The following is a 19,053-nucleotide window of genomic DNA, read 5'->3' as shown; positions in this document are numbered from 1 at the left end:
ACCTGTAGATACACTGGAGGAAAACTATTTCTCACTTTATGCAAGTCCTCGGAGTATTTCCTTAGAAAAGCCCTGTAAGTGGTAGCATTTGGTAAATAAAATGTCTTCTGGGAAAAGTTGTTTTAAGTCAACCAAAAACTGTCAGTGAATTTCGATCCTGTTTGTTAGCCAATGTGAATGTTATGTCTTTTCTTTTGTGGTTACTCTCCTCTGTTTCCTTTTTTTTTTTTTTTTTTTTTTTAATTTTAAAGAGGCAATAAGGGGAAGTGGCAGTGTTTACAATAACCAGAATACAAGATGGGGAAAATGTTTTAGTTGATTTTAAATGCTGTAGAGGACTTATTTTTCACTTGAGGGTGGAAACTCCAGTTTTCCTTTTGTGTTAGTACTTAGCAAGAAGAGTTTTCTTTGGTTCCTTTATCTCATTCCTTCCTCCTATTGGCAAAAGCCAATTTAAAACAGTTCTCTTGAGGACTGCTGGTATGCCTGGACTAAAAGCATATGTGTAAGACCTTTGCTGAATCAGAGCCTAGGAACTGTTCTTAATTCTGAAGTTGACCCTGGAGCTGTTTCAAGGAACCATACGGATCACCTTTAAATATATTATTTCTGAAATGTACCTTTCAGGATGTGCACAGTTCAGCTATATAACAGTAGCAGTTGGTGGATCGATAATAAACCACCATGCAACAATGTCTTTTAAGAAGGTTAAACTTTTAGAGCTTCAAGACATACCGTGGACCATGCTGTTAAATAATGCAGATCATCAGGCCTGTAAAATTTAACAGGAGGACTCACCGGTGTTACAGTGCCATTTTATATAAAGTTTTGCCAATTTGTGGGTTCTCTGTACTTCTCCGTACAGACTTATTAAACCAGGAGTGTGTATGTAAAATACTCGCCAATACTGCGAGTAACAGGCAGTGGCAGTGTTGGGGTTTTTGCACATGACCTTCTCTGTTAAAATTGTCTCCTTTCTTACCTGGCCTGTCTTCTGTGGCTTAGGACTGTGTTGCTCTGTCCTGTCACGTATTGTGTTCCTGGCTTTTCACAGGCAGCGTTCAAGCAGCTCTGCTAGAGTTATTGCTAATTAGTTATCAGTTTAATAGTGTACATCGCTCTTAGGAGACACATAAACAGAATTCTTACATAAAAGTCTATCCAGTTCAAGGACCTGACTCTGCATGTTCTTTACTACTTTCATATGTTGTCCCGTCAAGGAGAGAGATATTTACAAAACATTACCTGCTTCGGTGAGAGTGTAGGCATGGGAGCTCAGGAAGAAAAGGTGTTTCATTTCCTTGCTTCAGGATGTACTCCAAGTGCAACAATATTTGCCCATTTTATTTTGCTCCTGATTAGGATTATCAAATGTTTCTTTATGTTTTTTTAACTCTGAAAGAAAAAACCTTTAACCTTTCTGCCTCATTAAACGTGCTGCAAGCCTCACAACACTTAAACAAGCATCCCATGTGAGGGGCTCTTGACATCAGAGTTTTCTTTCACAGATGCCTGATTACTTCCCCAAAGGTGTCTGATTACTCTTTGCTGGAGTCTCAAATGATGCCGTTTCCCATCAGTGGGAATTCGCCTTAGAGTACCATCTTTAATTATGATCCTAGACTAAGTTAAATAATAAGCAGTCATAAATTCACTCTAGTAAAACTTCGAACTCTAACCGAACAGCTGGGACATTTCTCTAGTAGTGTACAGGTGATCCTTTTCCTTTTTCCTCTTTGTCAAGCCATAGTGATACACAGTTTGGAGGTCATTGTAACTTAGTGCCACTAAAACTACCCAAAAGGTACTTGGATTTTCCTTCCCGCATGGCTCCAGCTAGCAACCTGCACTCAAAGGTAGAGCACCGCTCAAGCAAAGCACTTTAGTTCACATTCACTACTTCACAGCAGCTGACAACAGGAAAGAAAGCTAGGCTTTCTGCAAAGAAGGTGTTGTCTTTTCTGCATGGCATAGCATGGCGTGGCACGGCATCGCTGTGCTGGAGTGCATCGCCGCTGCGGCGTTGTCTGAAGTTTTGCTGGAGATTCAGCGCGGTGCAGTGACAACGTCACTCTGAGGCAGATAGTTCAGAGCACTGACAGCAGTTTTTCTCAATGAGAACAAGTTGTTTGCCTCAATTAGAGCCTTTGTTATTACTCCCAGTAATTTGTTTTCCTTTCTAAATGCCCATGTTTTATGAGAACTCTCTCAAAACAACTTCACGGTCTCTTCATGCCCTTAGGTTCTCTCTGGGAGGCCAAAAAGGGGGGTAGGGCAGACAAATTCTGCTCTTACAGAATGCCATGCATATATTTTATGCAGACTTAACTGACCCCAAAATGTTGTATAGCAATAAGTGTAATCTCCTACCTGAAGCAGCATCTAAATTTACAACATTGTAAACATAAATTTAAAATTGCACATTATTGACATCTTAATTTGGAATTGCTAAAGCAAAATGATACTCTTTATTTTCCTTAAATATCTTAGGAATAAATATCTAAATATATAAAGATATCTTAAATATCTTATGAATGAGAACCTTTTTAGTTAATTTATGATATATTTACCACTTGATTGTTCTCATGCTTTGGAAGAATCTGTTTTACAGGTTGATTTCCTCATAGAGTAACAACTACTTCCCCGTTTCCTTGGATGACCGGACTTTTCCTCCTTTCCTTTCTGATTTCATATTGTTATGAAGATTGTCCTTTTCCGATTCCATTCCCCTTTCATGGGCTGTGTACTTTAATCAGGTCAGTGCCCTACTACTGTGTGCTGGTGCAGATGAATCCATGTATCATTATTAGGATTTCAGCTGGCGCAGCAGGCTGACTCGGTGCAAAAGGTTGCACTTGAGGGTGGTAACGCCGTGCTGCTAATTGCTTGCCCTGCATCTTCTCTGCACTGTGGACTTGCCCAGCTGCCACTACGCCTCAGTGCTCCTAGTAAATGTACTCCCTTACTGCTGCGATAGTCTCTTCTGACATGAACCTTGGGTACCTGCTGTAATCTCTTCAGGCAGAAATCAGTCTGCTCCTTGGGTATTTCTCATCCTTTCCACCTCAGATTTGCTTTCCTTGGACACGCAGTTGTCTTGGAGCACAGTGTGCAAAAGCAGGAGAGAACAGGCTTCTTCCAAAGGTTCTTGCATTAGTCAGGTAGAAGACAAAGCATTACAGCAAAAGGCCTGACCCATTTTAAAAGGGAGTCAGGTACAAAAAGGTGAGGTGCATGTACTTGACCTCATGTCTCCCCTCGCAGCGGCTCTGTTCTGCAGGCTTCTCTTTTCACCTGTCGTAACCTTGGTGAGGTTGTCATGTGAGCACGGCGTGTGTCCACACCTGAATGTAGTGGGCAGCGTGCCAGTAGGTTTATTAATAAGCAGTAATTCTTGCACTTGTTTAGATATTATGAAAGGCCCGAACCAAAAGAGCAAGAGGAATTTGGTGTGAAAGCTGAAACGTGGTTTGGGTTTGTAGCTGCCACTAAAGCTAGCAGAGCTGAGTACTTGTAAGGGAGCTTGATGATTTATTCCACTTAAACCCTCCAGGGAATTCATTTCTGCGCTGCCTACCTACTGGTCTAGCTGTATGGCCCACAGAAGTACTGATTTTAATTTCAGTGTTGACTGTACTTTGTACCATGAACGCCTGCAGCAAATCCCTCGCATAGGAAAAAGCCTCCAAAATCTGCAAAAGGGAAGCCACTTTCCCACCCTGATTTTGGACATATGAGGCACATACCAGGACGCTCTGCCTGCCCTGTTGGTTTGTCCCTCCTATGCCTCGTGGTGCAAGCCACCCTCACCCAGACACGGCGGTTTGGCAAACGCAGCAGAGACGCGTCCTTCCAGCAGGAATTCCCTCTTGCTCCCCACACCGATGAGCACGTGCCTCTGAACGTGATCACACGTGGTGTATCAGGTGCACTGTACAGATAAGGAGGCGGGTGTACACTTTAAACACAGGGCACCCTCTGTGTGTGCAGGCATGTGTAATATAAACACAAAGCTTGCAGGGCAGATCCTCGGCAGGCATCAGCTTAGCCCAGCATGGAGCAAGGTTGATCTGCGCCTGCTGAGGATTCAGGCCGTAGCTGTAGAAGTGGTGGTTGTGAAACCTATGAAATATTTGGGCTCAACCACAACGTAGTAAAACGCATAGCCCATGCCTTTCAGTAAAACAGGGTCCGTCGCTGTGATGCCATGGAAACTCAAATGCTACAAAGAAAGCCATACAGGAAGGAATCAAATGCACTCCGAACGCTGGCTGTACATTCACCTCAGGAAACGGGCAGGCAGCAGAGGGGCAAAGCCCGCCTGCCCAGAGCCCCTGTGTCAGAAGTGCCCCCCACGCTGGTTAGCTCGGGAGGTTGCTTCATGGTGCTCATAAAACAAGTGCGGGGTCTGTCAATGTCCCTTACACCTTAAGAAACAACCTTGTTTGAAGCACAGTGAAAGGTAAGAGCAGGGAAGATAAATAGTCTGTCTCCTAGCTACATTCTGTCTGTGGATTGAAGTAGATCAACACAAATATTTGCGTGTACAGCATGCTCCGGAGCCTGCAAATGCCTGCTGGCAAAGTAAAGGCAAAGGTAAAGGAAAAATACATGCTTCTCTTTAAAGCAATTATCCTTATATACTAATAATGTCATTTATAAGCACTGCAAGAAGTTAACAGCATACAGGAAAGCAAAGCAAAGAAATGCAAACGTTTAGTAAAAGGAGAAGGGCAAAAATGTTGTAAGTATGCCTCTCAGCACTTCTCTATGTATTAGAGCATGTGTTGTCTCTGCATATGATCCTCGTAGTCTATTTGTTATCCTTTGGGAACACAGCCCTTGCTGAACTCCAAGATTGAATCAGACAGCCAAAAGAATGCTGTTGTTTGTCACGGGTCGCATTCTCTTCTCAGGCATTTCCACCGTGCCACACCAAAGCAAGGTAGCTGAAGCTGGCACTGCATCACCTCCGTTACCACAATGCTGTTGGCATGGCACTTAAAGCAAGTGTGAGTTTTCTCATTGGTGTATAACCCATATTTCTGCATTTCGGGGCTTATTTGAAGTTTTAAGGGTCTAATAATGAGCAAGGGTATATAAGTGTGTATATGTAAGTACATACTGTTGAAAGTATTTTTCTTCCCTTCCCTGTTAGTGGCATGGCTTCTGTCTTGACTGCAGTCAGGTTTGTGCAGGCTGAGTGAACGTGGTGCAGTATTTTGCCAATAGCACAGGCATCGATGATGCTGTTTTCAGGCTTCTCTGAAATCAGCTAGTGGAACTTGGGGCTGAGTCGGGCATCGTGGCAGCAAGTGGTCCGTCAGTCCTGCAGACCATCTCTTCCAGCTCCTTCCCAGTGCTGAGGCAGAGGGGAAATAAGCACCCTCTCTGCCCCGAGAGCTTGGCCACCAACTTGATTGCCCTTATGGGGAAGAAAGGAAGGGTTGCAACCCCTGTATTGGCCTCTCAGTTTCTCCTCTCCTGACCTTGTGGGAAGAAATCCCCTATCTAGCATGTGCTTCACTCCTTCATTGCAAGGAAGGAACAGGATTTCTTGCCACCAGTCCCTGTGCATTTCCAGAACAGGTGAGAAAAAGGAGAAGTGAAGCCCCTCTCACTTACGGCCAGCAGCTGCAGACCTGAGCAATACAAGCCCCTCATCCCTGTAATTTAGCTACCTCTGAGCACTCCTGAGCCAGCAACATGCTGGGGGCACATCCCGGTGCAGATGTTTCCTCGCTCCGTGTATGAGTGGCTTCAGAAGACCCCTGCCCAGCTCACCACAAGGGATTGAGGACTGCACTGGCACAGTGCTTTTCTGTGCAAGAAAAATGTCACAGCTCTACCACACAATGCATATCCCACGGCATCAGCGAGAGGAACAGCAGTTTTGTATTGCTGAGACATGAGGGAGAGAGTGGGATTTTCCAAAAGAGGGAAAAAGAACATAGCTAGAAATAACTGCCTTTAAAGTGGTGACATTTCTATGCACAGAAGAGCTAACTTGGAACATTTTTAGAGGATTTTATAAATCCCTCTGAGCCCAGTACCACTGGATTCATCACATGAGGCACCTGCGGTACAGGGAGAAGATATACAAGAAATAATCCAAAATACAGTTCCTGTGCTCTGTCAAACTTTCCCTAAATAGTTCTTTTTATAACCATAGGTAGCATATGCAAAAAGCATAATGAAACCCAGGAAGTTTGGCTGGTTTTGCTTTTCCCTCTGAAAAACAAATGTAGGCTGCTTTTTTGTTAAATAAAAAATAATAATAATAAAAAAAAGCTGTTATAATCTCTTACATGCCCTTTCCGCAGTCATGGGTGTATCTGAATATCAGTGGTTAATTTTTGCAAAACAATAAGCCCCCTTTTTGTCTTTCATCTCTCTGAAATGGAGCTGCCAGGAGCTTTTGGATTAAGCTTTATCGGGCTTCAGTTAGGAAAGCCTTGTGGAGGTTACGTAGCCAAATACAACATACAAATCAAATTATGGAAGAGATGAATGTGGAGTTGTTAAATTAATTTTGTTTGTTCCAGCCCATTGGAATGTTTTTAACATGAAGAAAATAATTCTCTGCTGTATGGCTGGCCTGGCCAACGTTTAGGACCGTATTAGCATGCTGCATTTGTCCACAAGTGGCAAACAGGTTTGCTCTAGGCTTGAGTGAGCCCTGGAGGACAAGGCTGGCCAAGATGCTGGCTTGCCCCCGGCCTTCCCGGGCAGGCTGATCTGCAGTGAAGCGACACAGCCAGGCTGCCAGGCAGCCCCCCATGTGGCCGACAGCTGGGAACGCTGCTACAGTCAGGTCAGAGGGCTTCCCTCCGGATGCACCCATGCAGCCCTCCTTTTTCTGCAGGACTTCTCCGAAAAGCAAGAGCCAGCGTGCCTGCCAGCTTCCCAGTTTGGGTTATCTCCAACAGGACTGACTGTAAGCTGGTGAGCTTTGGGGTTTTTATTCGGAGAGGTCCAGGACATGCTCCACACAAAGCCTGCTGCATGGCATGGCCCTGGTGCTGCGAATGTCCCTGCCAGTGAGTGCCCCTCAGGTGCAGCCCTGTGGCCCCCGCGAGGCTGTTCTGCCTCCAGGAGGCCAGCAGTGCCCAGTGGCTCGGGCATCACACCGCACCTATGCAGAGCCGGTTCAGGTGTCTCTGCTCTGGATTGCATTATAGCACAGAAAGTCGTCCTGAAATCCCCCTCGATATTTTTATTATCCTGAAGGATCTGAATTTAAAATAGAGCGTTAGTAATATTTTACCTAAAAATAGCTGAGATTTGCTATTTCAGTGTGAAATGTTGCCGGTTGTTGGGTTTGCTTCTTTTTTTTTTTTTTTTTCTCTCAAGCAGTCATGAATTCACTGGATTCTTTGCTTATGTAGCCCAGTTTAAAAGCACAAAACCAAAATAACAACAAAAAAAAAAACACTCGAGTTTCTCTTCAGTGCAATCTTATTCAATCCAGAGGAACATGCAGGCTTCCCAACCTTTCTGCATCTGTTTGTTCTTCAGCTGCACATTTTGTAAAATCAGTAGACGCTCTTTAGCATTAAAAAAAAAAAAAAAAAGAGAAGCCTGCAATTCTTTTAATCTTCTACAGAAAATCCAAGGCATACAGAATATTGAAAGGAAAATTAGGTCTGTGGAAAATGCCAGTTGTTTTATAAATGGTCAATTCATTGCACTTCTTTCTTGCTTTTCAGACATTTGCTACGTTATTATGTATCTCTTTAATTAAATCATCAAATTGAATTATTGGATCAAGTTTTTTTTTTATTATTATTCCACTGTGTCCTGAGCAGGTTTGGTTAAATTAATAAAACCATATGTTTCATTTTATAAAAAAGATTTCTTTTTTTTGCCCATTCATAAACTGTAAAAAGAAAAAAAAAAGAAGTGGCTGAGCAGAAAATGCTGGTTATTACTTAATTACATCAGGTTCTTCTACGTGCCTTGGAGTTACTGAAACGAAGTCGTACTGAGTCATAAAAAGTTTGTAACGTTATTTACTGTGAAATAGCAGGTATCGTAAATTCAATCTCCTTGTAGCTGGCTGTGAAGGCAGCTTGCCCCAGTCATGCAGTGGCCCCAGTCAAAACCCGTTAGCGTGTGTCTCGGGGAAGTTACTGGAGTCACCCAGCTGCCTAGAGTGCTCGTATCCCTCTTGGATCAGGATGCACAGTCATGGAGGGCGTCTTAACTTCGAGCCTGTGAGTCTCCATTTATTTACCCTTCGGATATACCTGCTTCTTTCTCCTGATTGGTATGAGCTGTTCTGCATTGCATTGATGCTGGCTGCGAAGGGTGATGTGGAATCGAGAACGTGGCAGTCTCCTCTCCCTAGGGTGGCTTGGGGTCATTGTCTGAAAAACAGCTCGCTAGGGATGGTTCCGAGGGGGTACTGCAATTCAGGTAGATCTCTGTCTGTCCTGAAGGGTATCTGGTTGAATTATTTCTAAAACAATTTGATGCATGATTACTTTAACTATATAAATCTCTGAATATCCCCACGGAGGAGGACTGGATAGGACTTTTAGGTCTGGGTAGTCCTTCACTATGGGCTTCTGTCTCCCATCAGATTTGACTAGGTGGAACAGTAAAGGCTGGCGTAGCATTTTGAGGAGTAATTCTGTGATGAAAAGGGCTTCAAAGGGAGCAGCTATGATTTATTGGTGCAGTTATCAATAAACGGTGATGTAAGTGAGAACTCAGAGGAAAGAGGTGAGCGTGGAGAGGCACACCGAGGCTCACGAAGCTCTGTAAATCCTTGTGACTGCTTTCAGCTGTGCCCCTCAGCCGTGCTCCGCAGCACCCGAGCTGGGTTGCCAGCAGAATGAAGTTTTGGTCCCTTCTACTCAACATAAATAGAAACTTTTACTCATTTGGTCAACAAGCAAGTGATATGAGATACTGCAGGGTTTGTTTGCTGTGCTGGATCTTTCTGTGCTAAGCAGAAGGATCTGCTGCAAAACTGCAAGATCGTCACCGCTCATGATAGGAGCAAACACCGAAGCCTGCCCAAGCATATTTCTGCAATATACGTTCTTTTGTTCAGACTGCCTACAAAATGTGAATTGTAACTGCACAAATACATTTGTCAGGTGTTTTTCTGTTGCAATGGTAATATTGTTGTTTACGACATTTATTCATTTTTATTTAGGAACCCTAACTATTTGAGTATTTCAGAGCTACAAGACCAACCTGGAACTCCAGGCCTAGAAACAGACATTTCTCCCCTTCAGTACAGCCAGGACTCCCTAGAAGCGAAATAATGTCCAAATATATAGCTGCAGAGTTCGTGTAACCTGACTGTGCTGACTTTAAATGGAAAAGTCATATTGGGAAAAATAATTTTGAAAACAGTATCAGCACGATGGGCTAGGTGACACTTTGACTTTCCCTGGCAGAAGTGGCCATCTCCTTTGCCACAGCACATGTGTTTAGGTATCATTTCAAGTCATTTTTCTTGGTTCAGAGTTTATATTTGGAAAGCGAATGTAAGAGTCTGTCCTGAATTGTGTATTTTAAACACGATTTTTAAAGCTTGGAAAAAATCTAAACTCTATAGTTGGAAAGTGCATGATGGACTTTATAGATAGCATATGAGTGCCATCTAGTGTTCTTCATTAGTACCTTGACCTTCACATTTCAATTGCTTGAAAAGTATTTTCTGCAGCGGCTGGGAGCGGGCTGTGCTCTGCATCGCATGAAGCGTTCGTGCTGGTTTTGTGCCAGGGCTTGGTCTTCCCTGGAGAAGTTTGGGTCTGGGCATCTCCAGTAAGCAGAAGCTGTAGTTTCACCACCTAGTTAAGCTGTTCTGTGCTGACCTCCCCACCGACTTCAGCTGAGGCGAGAAGTAACTTGTGCCTCTCTGCTATGGATGTGGTTAGGAAGCTGTGGATTTCGGAGGCTGGCTGGAGGGTTTCCCTGCCTGATAAGAGAAGGAAATGGCTAAGGGCCATCAAGGCTGTCCTCCCTGTGCTGGTGATATTTTAATGACAAACAATTCAGAGACTGTGAAGGAAAACATGTAGAAAAAGGAATGAAAAGTAATTGCTTCTCATGTACAAAAATGTACTGTGTTAAGAGGAGAATGCTTACTGAACTAATAGTGTCATATTTTCAGAGGTTACTATTTCCAGAGCCTGCAGAGCACACCAGACTATTTACCCCCTTCATACAGCAGGAGACTGTGTGCCAGGAAAGGTGGGGTTCAGATTTAAGGGAACTTGTGAATGTTGAAATGCACAGCTCTTAAGTAATCAAGTTAAAATATATATGCAAATGCCAGGACTAAAGTTAAGTCAAAGAACTAAGCAACTTGCCTGCAGAGAATGGTCTCTCTCTCTACCTTTACTCTGGAGAGCAGAAAGCAGCTGCAGGTGGTATTAAATCCCATTGGTCTCAGTGGATTGCAGCCTAAGCTGTTACTGTAGGCAAGGACATTAAAGAAAAAAACACTGGCTCTTAGAGTGAGGCACAGTTCTCCCTGTTTGTTTTCTCTCAGTTATTTAGGAGAGCTTCATATATTTTTCTTCTTTTTTAGCTTGCAGCACTCCCCCGGTCAACATGAAAGTGCAGCCTGTGAACAGGACAGCGTTGCTTGTAACCTGGAACCAACCAGAGACCATCTACCACCCTCCAATCATGAACTACATGATCTCTTACAGCTGGACTAAAAATGAAGACGAAAAGGAGAAGACTTTCACCAAGGACAGTGACAAGGACCTGGTAAAACCACAGCATCAACCCCAGACATATGTGTCGAGCTATCCTTATATCGTGTCCTCAGTAGAAGTAGAGGAGGAAGGCTGTTGTTACATTACAGACAGGCTAGCATTTGACTTGCTGTGAATTGCTATTAAAATGTTAGGCATTAGTTGAACATTGCCTAACAGACTACCCAAAACACTGGAGTGTGAATTTATAGTTTATGTGAGCGCATAAAGGGCTAAATCTGCAGACACATTTTCATGTACTGTTGCTGAGAAGCAGCTGGCTCAGGAAATAGTTAGACTATGAATACCTTTTGGCTTCTGTTCAGCTCACAGATTTTCACATTAAAATCCTCGATCCCCAAAACCTTCTCCTGGGTTCAGGCTTTTCCCTGTGTGTAGCCCCTTGCAGTCTTTGGAGTAGTTTCTGATCAGTAGGCGCTGCCTGCAGTACTTGTCATCAGGGCTAGAGGATTATTGCAGAGTGGCCCTGTACAAGCCCTGCCTCAGTCTGGCTGTAAGAGAAAGAGGGAAGAGCAAGACAGTTCCAGCACAGATGCAAACACTGATCTATCTCCTCCATTTAGGATTTGATCTGCTTGTCATTCCTGTCTAAGTGGAAGCAAGTATTGTACCGGTCTTTAACGTTCTCTGCATATGAAATCAAAGTGACATATTCAGGTTTGAAAGGCCTCCGTTTATTGTTAATCAAAGAAAGCCTCTAGAATAATGAAATCAGTAATTGTATACGCACATAAAAAATGCAGCAGCACAGAGTGTTATTCCTAATGACTGTTATCGTTGGCGTTTTTTTTTTCAAATACACAGTCCTCCGGGCCCATTCAATCAGTTATACAATAATACTTCTCTTATTCCCTTAGATGAAGATTCTTTTACTTCATTTCCATTTATATTTTCAATTTCCCCACTAGACATTGTTATCTGGGTCACATTAGGGAATGATGTGCCTCACAAAATCAGAAAGGAATCTATTGAAAGGCACCCAAGGTTATGATGTATTGTAACCTCTCTCTTGTCATAACTTCACATTCTTAAGGGAGATTTTATTTTAATCGTGTATAAGGAGGAGAGCCTTAATCAGCAAAAATGAGGTGGGCACGGAGACGGCATCCTGTTTGAAGTAAAAGAAATAATTAAAAATGCAGGGGATGTGATGGAGTGATAGCTTGGAAATAAATTGCAGTGAGACCCTGTGCTGTGGAGCAGAGCTTGGAGGTTAGGAAGGCAACGACAGCTTAGTCTATTTTAGGGGCAAGAGAAGAAAGAAACTCTTTTTAAAAGGAAAGTGGAATTTGCCTTTAGTGCTCTGGCAGAGACAGCTGGGCTGTCCCATCTTGAAACAGAGCTAGACAGTGTTTTGCTAAAGAGATCACGGGTATTTCAAGTGATCTATGCAGCTACTGGTGCTGTCTGCTTGAAGCCATGAACTGACGTGATTGTGGTCTAAGGCAACACAGAGAAGTCGCTGGAAGGCAGCAAGGCAGTGTCTCGAGTGTAAGAGTATATAGGGACATCCCAGCCCAGGGTGCTGAGCAGTCGTGCTATATAGGCCACCAGCATCAAATTGCCCTAGCCAGTTAGTTGTAAAATAGTCCGTTTGAACATACAGTGACTCCCTGGGCTTATACCAGGTTCAGAACTTGCATCTCCACCTACAGAAACCTCGTTTCAGTTCCTGTAAGGTCAAATAATTTGTGGTGTAGGTATTTCTGGGGAGAGCAGACTCTCAAACATAAAGACTGTCATGAGAGCACATGTGGGACACGTTCACGTCTTTTTCATGGACAGAGTCAGCAGGGTCTGGGTGCATCACCTTTATCCCAGGGAAGTCGTTTGACTTTTGTCTTGCCCTCTCCCAGGGGACTAGTGACAATCTCCATTTAGATAAGGGTTTGTCTTACGTGGCACAAATGTCCTGTGTTAGCACAATGCTTTATATATTTCAAACTGATCGTGGACAGTACTGTGGGGGTAAAAAACTGAATAATATCTATTTTTTTTAAACAGAAGGCCATCATTAGCCATGTCTCACCTGACATCCTTTATCTGTTCAGAGTTCAAGCAGTTTGCCGAAATGAAATGCGTAGTGACTTTAGCCAGACTATGCTCTTTCAAGGTAAAAAAACAAACATGCATACATATTTTTACATTAAGTGACTCTTTGTGTGTTTAACATTTCCTTTGCAGAGTGCAGTATGGTGTGGAATGATTTCAGATGATGTTTGAATGCATGCAGATGATATTCGTTTCATATTGTGACCAGTGACTTTATTAGAGTCCTATTTCCAATGATGAGGCTTTGCCTACACCCTTCTGCTGGCAGGGGTTCATCAGATTTTAGGAGAATGCAGAGATTTTCTTGGTATTAGTTTTCTAAAACAAGTTCATTGAAGACTGTTTATGCATCAGGGGCACAGCTATAGCAGAATATGAGTCTGTGGTGTCTGCTTTATGTAAAGAGAAAAGGAGATCAGCCTCATGTTGAGAACCAAATGTGGAGAGGTTTTACCATGCTCACAACATCACTGATTTCCAAAACAATTTAAGTTCATAGGAGATAGAACCAAGATATGGCAGGAGATTTTTTTCCCCCCAAGGGCTAAAGTTTTGCTTCTACCTTGGAATTTATTGCTAATGTTTTTATTAAGTAGGGCAAAATTCGTCTCTACTGAGAGCACTGCATCCCACTCCAGTTTACAAATGTGTAAACCTTGGGATGGGTAACAGAAAGCAAAACAAGCAGAGAGTTAAAAATTCAAATTCTTAAGGTGAAGCAAAGAGTTACGTTAGTTAGGTCTGATGCTGTATATATAATAGAGGCTTTTTTAATTTTGTTTTTGGAAAACGGGGGTTTAATCCTAAGCTTCTAGACCTTAGCATCTGAAATATATCAAACTGTGGACATGATTTAGTTGTATGCCAGTGCCCATGGCATGTGCCGTTGTGTTAGCAGCATTGCAGGGAGAGCAGGGATCTGACAAGAAATGTCCCGTCTAAGCAATATCTCCTATGTAGTTCACAGTTTCTTAGTTACTTATCTATTATCTCAGCATAGTGTTCCGGAGTTTAAGTGCCAGGCAGAAGTCAGAAGCCAGTGTATTACTGATTATGGCCTCTTTAAGCAGATGATAGAATGGAAAGATTCTTTGAAATTTGAGCATGATGCCTATTTAATTACAGTTAAAGGAGTAAATCCTTATTGACAGTTTTGACAGATACTGTCTGGGAACTCTAGCCCAGTGTTCAAAACAGTGGAAATGATACACACATCTGCAGTGGAAGTAAATGTTACGTTTCCTTCCATGTCTACCCATAAAGAATTTATTTTCCAAATCTTTGGCTGTACACAAGATCTAACCTAAAAATAGAATCCACTTGAGCTTTCAAAACATTCTTCAGAGTCTGATTATAGTTGTACTTCAGGTAAATAGTGATAAAGATAGTATTATCATAAGGACATAAAGAAACTGTTATTATCAGCTGCTCTGGCTTCCTGTGTAAGTCAGGCCATTTCTTTCAACTTGGGTCTGAAGGAGAGCATGTGTTTTCTGGCAGTGTACTTAACATCAGCATTACTAGGCCTGAATAAAGGCAAACAAATCTCTCTTTAGTCAAAAGTGCGAAGTTAGGTGAGTAATACCAAGGTTGCCTTAACTCCAGACTGAGACCAGCATACGTGTTTTGTACTTTATTGCATGCAACAGGTCTTCTCTGACATTTTCCTGCCAAGTCTTTGTTTAGTTACCAGTTCGTTCACAGGCCTCAATTTCTTTACCCTCCTGACAGGTTTAATAGTAGCAATTCAGCAATTGTTTAGCAAGAATTGTATAGTGATACAGCTGTCAATTCCTGAATCCCTTCCTTATCCGCTGAAACGCTGTTATTCTTTGTTTCTCAGCTAACACTACTCGAATTTTCGAGGGGACCAGAATTGTGAAAACAGGAGTGGTAAGTTGTGGTCATAAATCACTGCAGTGAGCTGATGGGCATTGGTAATTTGGGGCAGCGTTCCCACCAGGTGGCAGCACGATGTTGTGAATCTGCAGCAGGCCTTTGCTTTCCTGGGAAGGTGGTTGTTCAAACCTGCCACAGAAGGTTTCATAACCTACCTAAAATATTGAAGGGATTTTGGCTTTCTAACTTCACATTCCGAGAGCCTCAACCACTGGGGAATCAAGTGTTAAAAAATCTTCCAAACTATATATTGAGTTCATTTAATGGGGTTACGTAATGTTAATGATGACTGTGGAAATAAATTTAACTGCTGTTATTAACTATATAACCAAAAGTCTATGCGACAGGCATCAGGCTTCATGCACAGTATCATCATTCATCCAATGCTTTAAGGTTATCTGCTACTCTGTGAATAAAACCTTAACAAACTTTTTGTTTTAATTTTAATTCAGGTGAGACTCTTACAAGTCACTGAAAAAGGCTTTTGTATTCCAGAATCAGAAATGTTGATACATTTATAGTAAAAATGGAATACATTCTTTCAGTTTTGAAAGCGCCTGATGAGGTTACTTAAACTATCCGTAACCTAAAATTCTCGTATTCAGTGCACCGAACTGTTCAATCAAATTTATGGACTGAATTCATGCTATTGAATTTGCTATAAGTACGTTGCTTCTGTTTTTATTCTGTTCCAGTTTGATATACTCCCTTGTAAGCAAGTAACGCATACAAAGCTTGAATTTGAATGATTAATGTTTGTTTAATGATGTATAGAGGTATTCTAGGCTTATAAAATCTGCTGTCAAATTTTAATACTCAGTCCAGCTTTGAGACCATACATGCCAGCAACAAGCAAATCTCACAACGCCTTAGGGATTTATGCTGATACGTATCCGAAAGTTTAGATGCTTATTTAAAGTTTTGGCTTGAAATCTTTAAAGCACAGGTTTTCTTTTGAGATCTCTGTTTCTCTGAGATTGCAGCTGGTCAAAAATAACGTGATAAAGCCTTTCTTGTTTTGCTGCAGTATTTCAACTACATGGCCTGATTGAAACTGGGAATTGCAGAGAGATGCAGATATACTGTTAAGTTACAGATTTCAGTTCCAGAAATGCATAGACATTTTATGGTCTTGTTCGAGGTTTAGCAGGACCAATTTAACTCTTGTGTGCCCATGTGTGATGTGTGCATTTCCACCTAATGGTCTTCTTGCTGATGAATTCAGTAACGTGAGACATTTTTGAATAAGTTGGAGCGGGAACATAGTAAAGTGGTCTGAGCAGAAATGTTGATCCTGGCTCTTGCACAGAATTACTCTTTGGCCTTAGACAACTGACTGAGTTTCATTGTTTTTTTCCACATGTAATTTAAGGAGGTGGATTACTTGTCTAGTTCTTCAAATATATACCAAGGTTCTGATAGGTAAATTTAGGAAATAAAAATAGTACCATCCAAGGCGTGTGGGAAGAGCCAGAGTTCCCTGTCAGAGCAGACCCACCAGCCATGGATGCACACGTTGGCAGCACAGCTCTTATTCTGGGACAGCCCTTATGTAATACTGTATTTTTAAACTTACGTATTCTGAGGATTAAAGAGATGTGAGCAATGCAGCTAAACTCGTTAAACTTCTTTAAATCTTTTCCCACCCCGAGAGGAAACTTTACACACAAGTCACCAGTGACATGGGTGGAGAAGGTCCCACTGTAAAATAAAGATAACAATAAAGAGGCTTTTGATGATAATGATTGTTCAGAAATGGCAAACACAAGCGTCCTCTCAGCGTTGTTTGCCATAGCGTGGCTCTGTTGCTTGTGCTGTTCCTGGCTTGGCGTTGCATCTAGGTGGTTTAGGTCTTTTGTTTTTAAAAGCGGAATTGCATTTGTGTAGAAAGGGAGGGAAAGCAAAAGAAAATTGATCCCAGGTAGTATACTGGGGCCCCTGCTGATGCTCTCTGCTGTGTTTTCTTCCTCTCTGCTGCCGTTGACCTCCTCAAGCCCACGGCCTCTCCTGCCTCCTCAGCCGACATGGCTCCCATCAGTTCTGGCTCCTCCACATGGACCTCCTCGGGGCTCCCCTTCTCCTTTGTGTCCATGGCCACGGGGATGGGGCCTTCCTCCAGCGGCAGCCAGGCCACCGTGGCCTCGGTGGTGACCAGCACCTTGCTGGCGGGGCTGGGCTTCAGCGGTGGCGGCATCTCCTCCTTCCCCAGCAGCGTGTGGCCCACCCGCCTCCCCGCGGCGGCCGCCCCCAGCAAGCAGGCCAGCCGGCCGGTGGTAGCTACCACAGAGGCCCCGGCCGCCGCCTCCCCAGGGCCAGAGCGGGACTCGGCGCTGACGAAGGACAGCGAGGGAGCCGAGGAGGGGGAAAAGGATGAAAAGAGTGAAAGTGAGGACGGAGAGAGGGAGCATGAGGAAGAAGATGAAAAGGATGCCGAGAAGAAGGAGAAAAGCAGGGCGACGGCAGCCGCGGAGGCGCGCAATAGCACAGAGCCCAGTGTGGCCACGGCTTCCCCCAACCGGACTGCTGAGGAGGAAGGAAATAAAACCATATCGGGTGAAGAGCCAAACCAAAACGTTGCCCCTAAGGCTGGACACCCTGAGGAGAGTTTTACCGAAGCAGATGCTCAGCCCCAGCCTCTCCCTTCCACCCAAGTGCCGCCAACATTCACCAACGAACTTTACCCAGGGAAGATCCCAAGAAGACCAGAGACAACAAGAAAACCTCCTCCAAAGGATGACAGGTTTCCAGAGGAATACCCCTCAGATAACAAATTCATCACCATTAACCCAGGTGAGTGGCCTTGTTTTTACCAGCATAAGACTGTTGGAAAATTGCACAAACCAAATTCCTTACTGATTTCAAGTTGATAGATTTTTGTGGTGCCTGGATTCCACGATAGACAGGTCATTACAGGACCAAACCAACAAATTATTACTGGGGGAAATAGAGAGGAAAGAATCATATTTTTATTTTATTAGGACAGACTCGTGCTACTTGTTCTTCTTACTAGAAGAGGAAATTTGGAAAAAAAATGTTTTGGAAAAGGCTGCGTGAAGTGTTTGTTGTTGTTTTTAAGGGGGGGGAAATGCAGTGAACTATGGTTTTGAAATTAATTTGGAAGATTGGTTGCTCTGCAGAGCTAGTGTTTCATGGGAAGCTTGCTCTGTATGCTGTAAGCTAATTTTGTTTATCTGCAGGATTCTCCCTGATTGATTTTGAGACATTCTCCCAAATATGGGATTGTTGGTGGTTTATTTCTCACCACAAAATCTACATGCTCTGATCTTTTAAGACCAGGAACCTTTTGCACTATGCTTACCTCCTTTTTTTTTTTTTCCCTGTGAAAAAAATTTAGCCAGGCAGAGCTCACAGATTTGCTATATTTGTCTTGATGAGAATTAATGATGCTCCTGTACACATCAGCTCTGGATATATGTACCTACTCCACAGTATGTGCACAGCAAGTACAACCTTTGGAGGCATGCCCTGGTGATCTTGTACACCAAGTCTTGTGTGGTCAGAATTTGCTGCCCAAGCCTGTGCAAACAGATGCCTGTGGTGCTCCCAACTCACTGTGCAGCAGGTCCATGCACATATTCCTGCTTGGGAAACTCTACGCACTGGTGAGGAAAAATTTGCAAGGAGCAAATGGAGTACTTTCATACAGATCTATTTGCAGACTAAGGACTGGGATTTAGATATGGCAATGAGTTTGTCTGAGTGATTGTGTATATTACAACAGCATTTATAAGATAGCGCATGTTTTTATTGTTTGTTTGTTTTTTATTGTTTATTTTGCTAATCTATAGACTGTTTTCTAATTTTGTTTTTTCATCAAAGCAGCTCTAGAGTTAGAATACTTTGGAAAAAAAATAAATATTTATTTTTCCCTACATTTACAAACACAAAAATGCAGACATTGTGCACTCAGTTATAGCTCAGAACCAATTTAGAAAACAAAGCTAAATCCAATCTTTAATAATATTTGTTACAGAAATGCTGACCTGACTGTAATGCTGTGAATCATAACTTCTCTGTAAGAGAACAGATTAATGAAGAAGCCAAGAAACCTGCACCAGATTTTGCAGATTGTATATGTATATTTTTTAATACACTGCTGTTTTTCTTATTCCTCACCCGACTATCTTCTTCAAAGTCCAGTGCTCCCACTAAGTGTACTGCGAGATGCCTGTCAGGCAGCTTTCAACACGCCACTTGCCCTAAAAACCTTTTAGCAGGAAGAAGGGAACTTGTCCTCACCACACTTTGCAATGCTGGGAGTAAGCATTCAGCACCATTTAGGTTTGAACCCCAACTGTTTGATCTGCCTGGGTGAACCTGCCCCTGGAGTGGCTGT

General features: G+C 42.9%; 1 protein-coding gene across 4 annotated transcripts in view; it reads left to right on the top strand.

Annotated features, from left to right (window-relative positions):
* PTPRG (protein tyrosine phosphatase receptor type G) overlaps positions 1-19,053 on the top strand; it is a 410,991-nt gene that overhangs the window by 315,376 nt on the left and 76,562 nt on the right. For all 4 annotated transcript variants that reach the window (XM_080606410.1, XM_080606411.1, XM_080606412.1 and 1 more), the window contains 4 exons: positions 10,553-10,737; positions 12,750-12,858; positions 14,641-14,690; positions 16,691-17,486. In XM_080606410.1, coding sequence (XP_080462536.1) covers positions 10,553-10,737; positions 12,750-12,858; positions 14,641-14,690; positions 16,691-17,486 — 1,140 coding nt within the window. The remainder of the gene's footprint in view (positions 1-10,552; positions 10,738-12,749; positions 12,859-14,640; positions 14,691-16,690; positions 17,487-19,053) is intronic.

The sequence above is a fragment of the Anser brachyrhynchus genome (assembly GCF_964034855.1).
Source record: "Anser brachyrhynchus genome assembly, chromosome: 10".
NCBI classification, from domain to species: domain Eukaryota; kingdom Metazoa; phylum Chordata; class Aves; order Anseriformes; family Anatidae; genus Anser; species Anser brachyrhynchus.
This window is presented reverse-complemented; position numbering and strand designations above follow the sequence as displayed.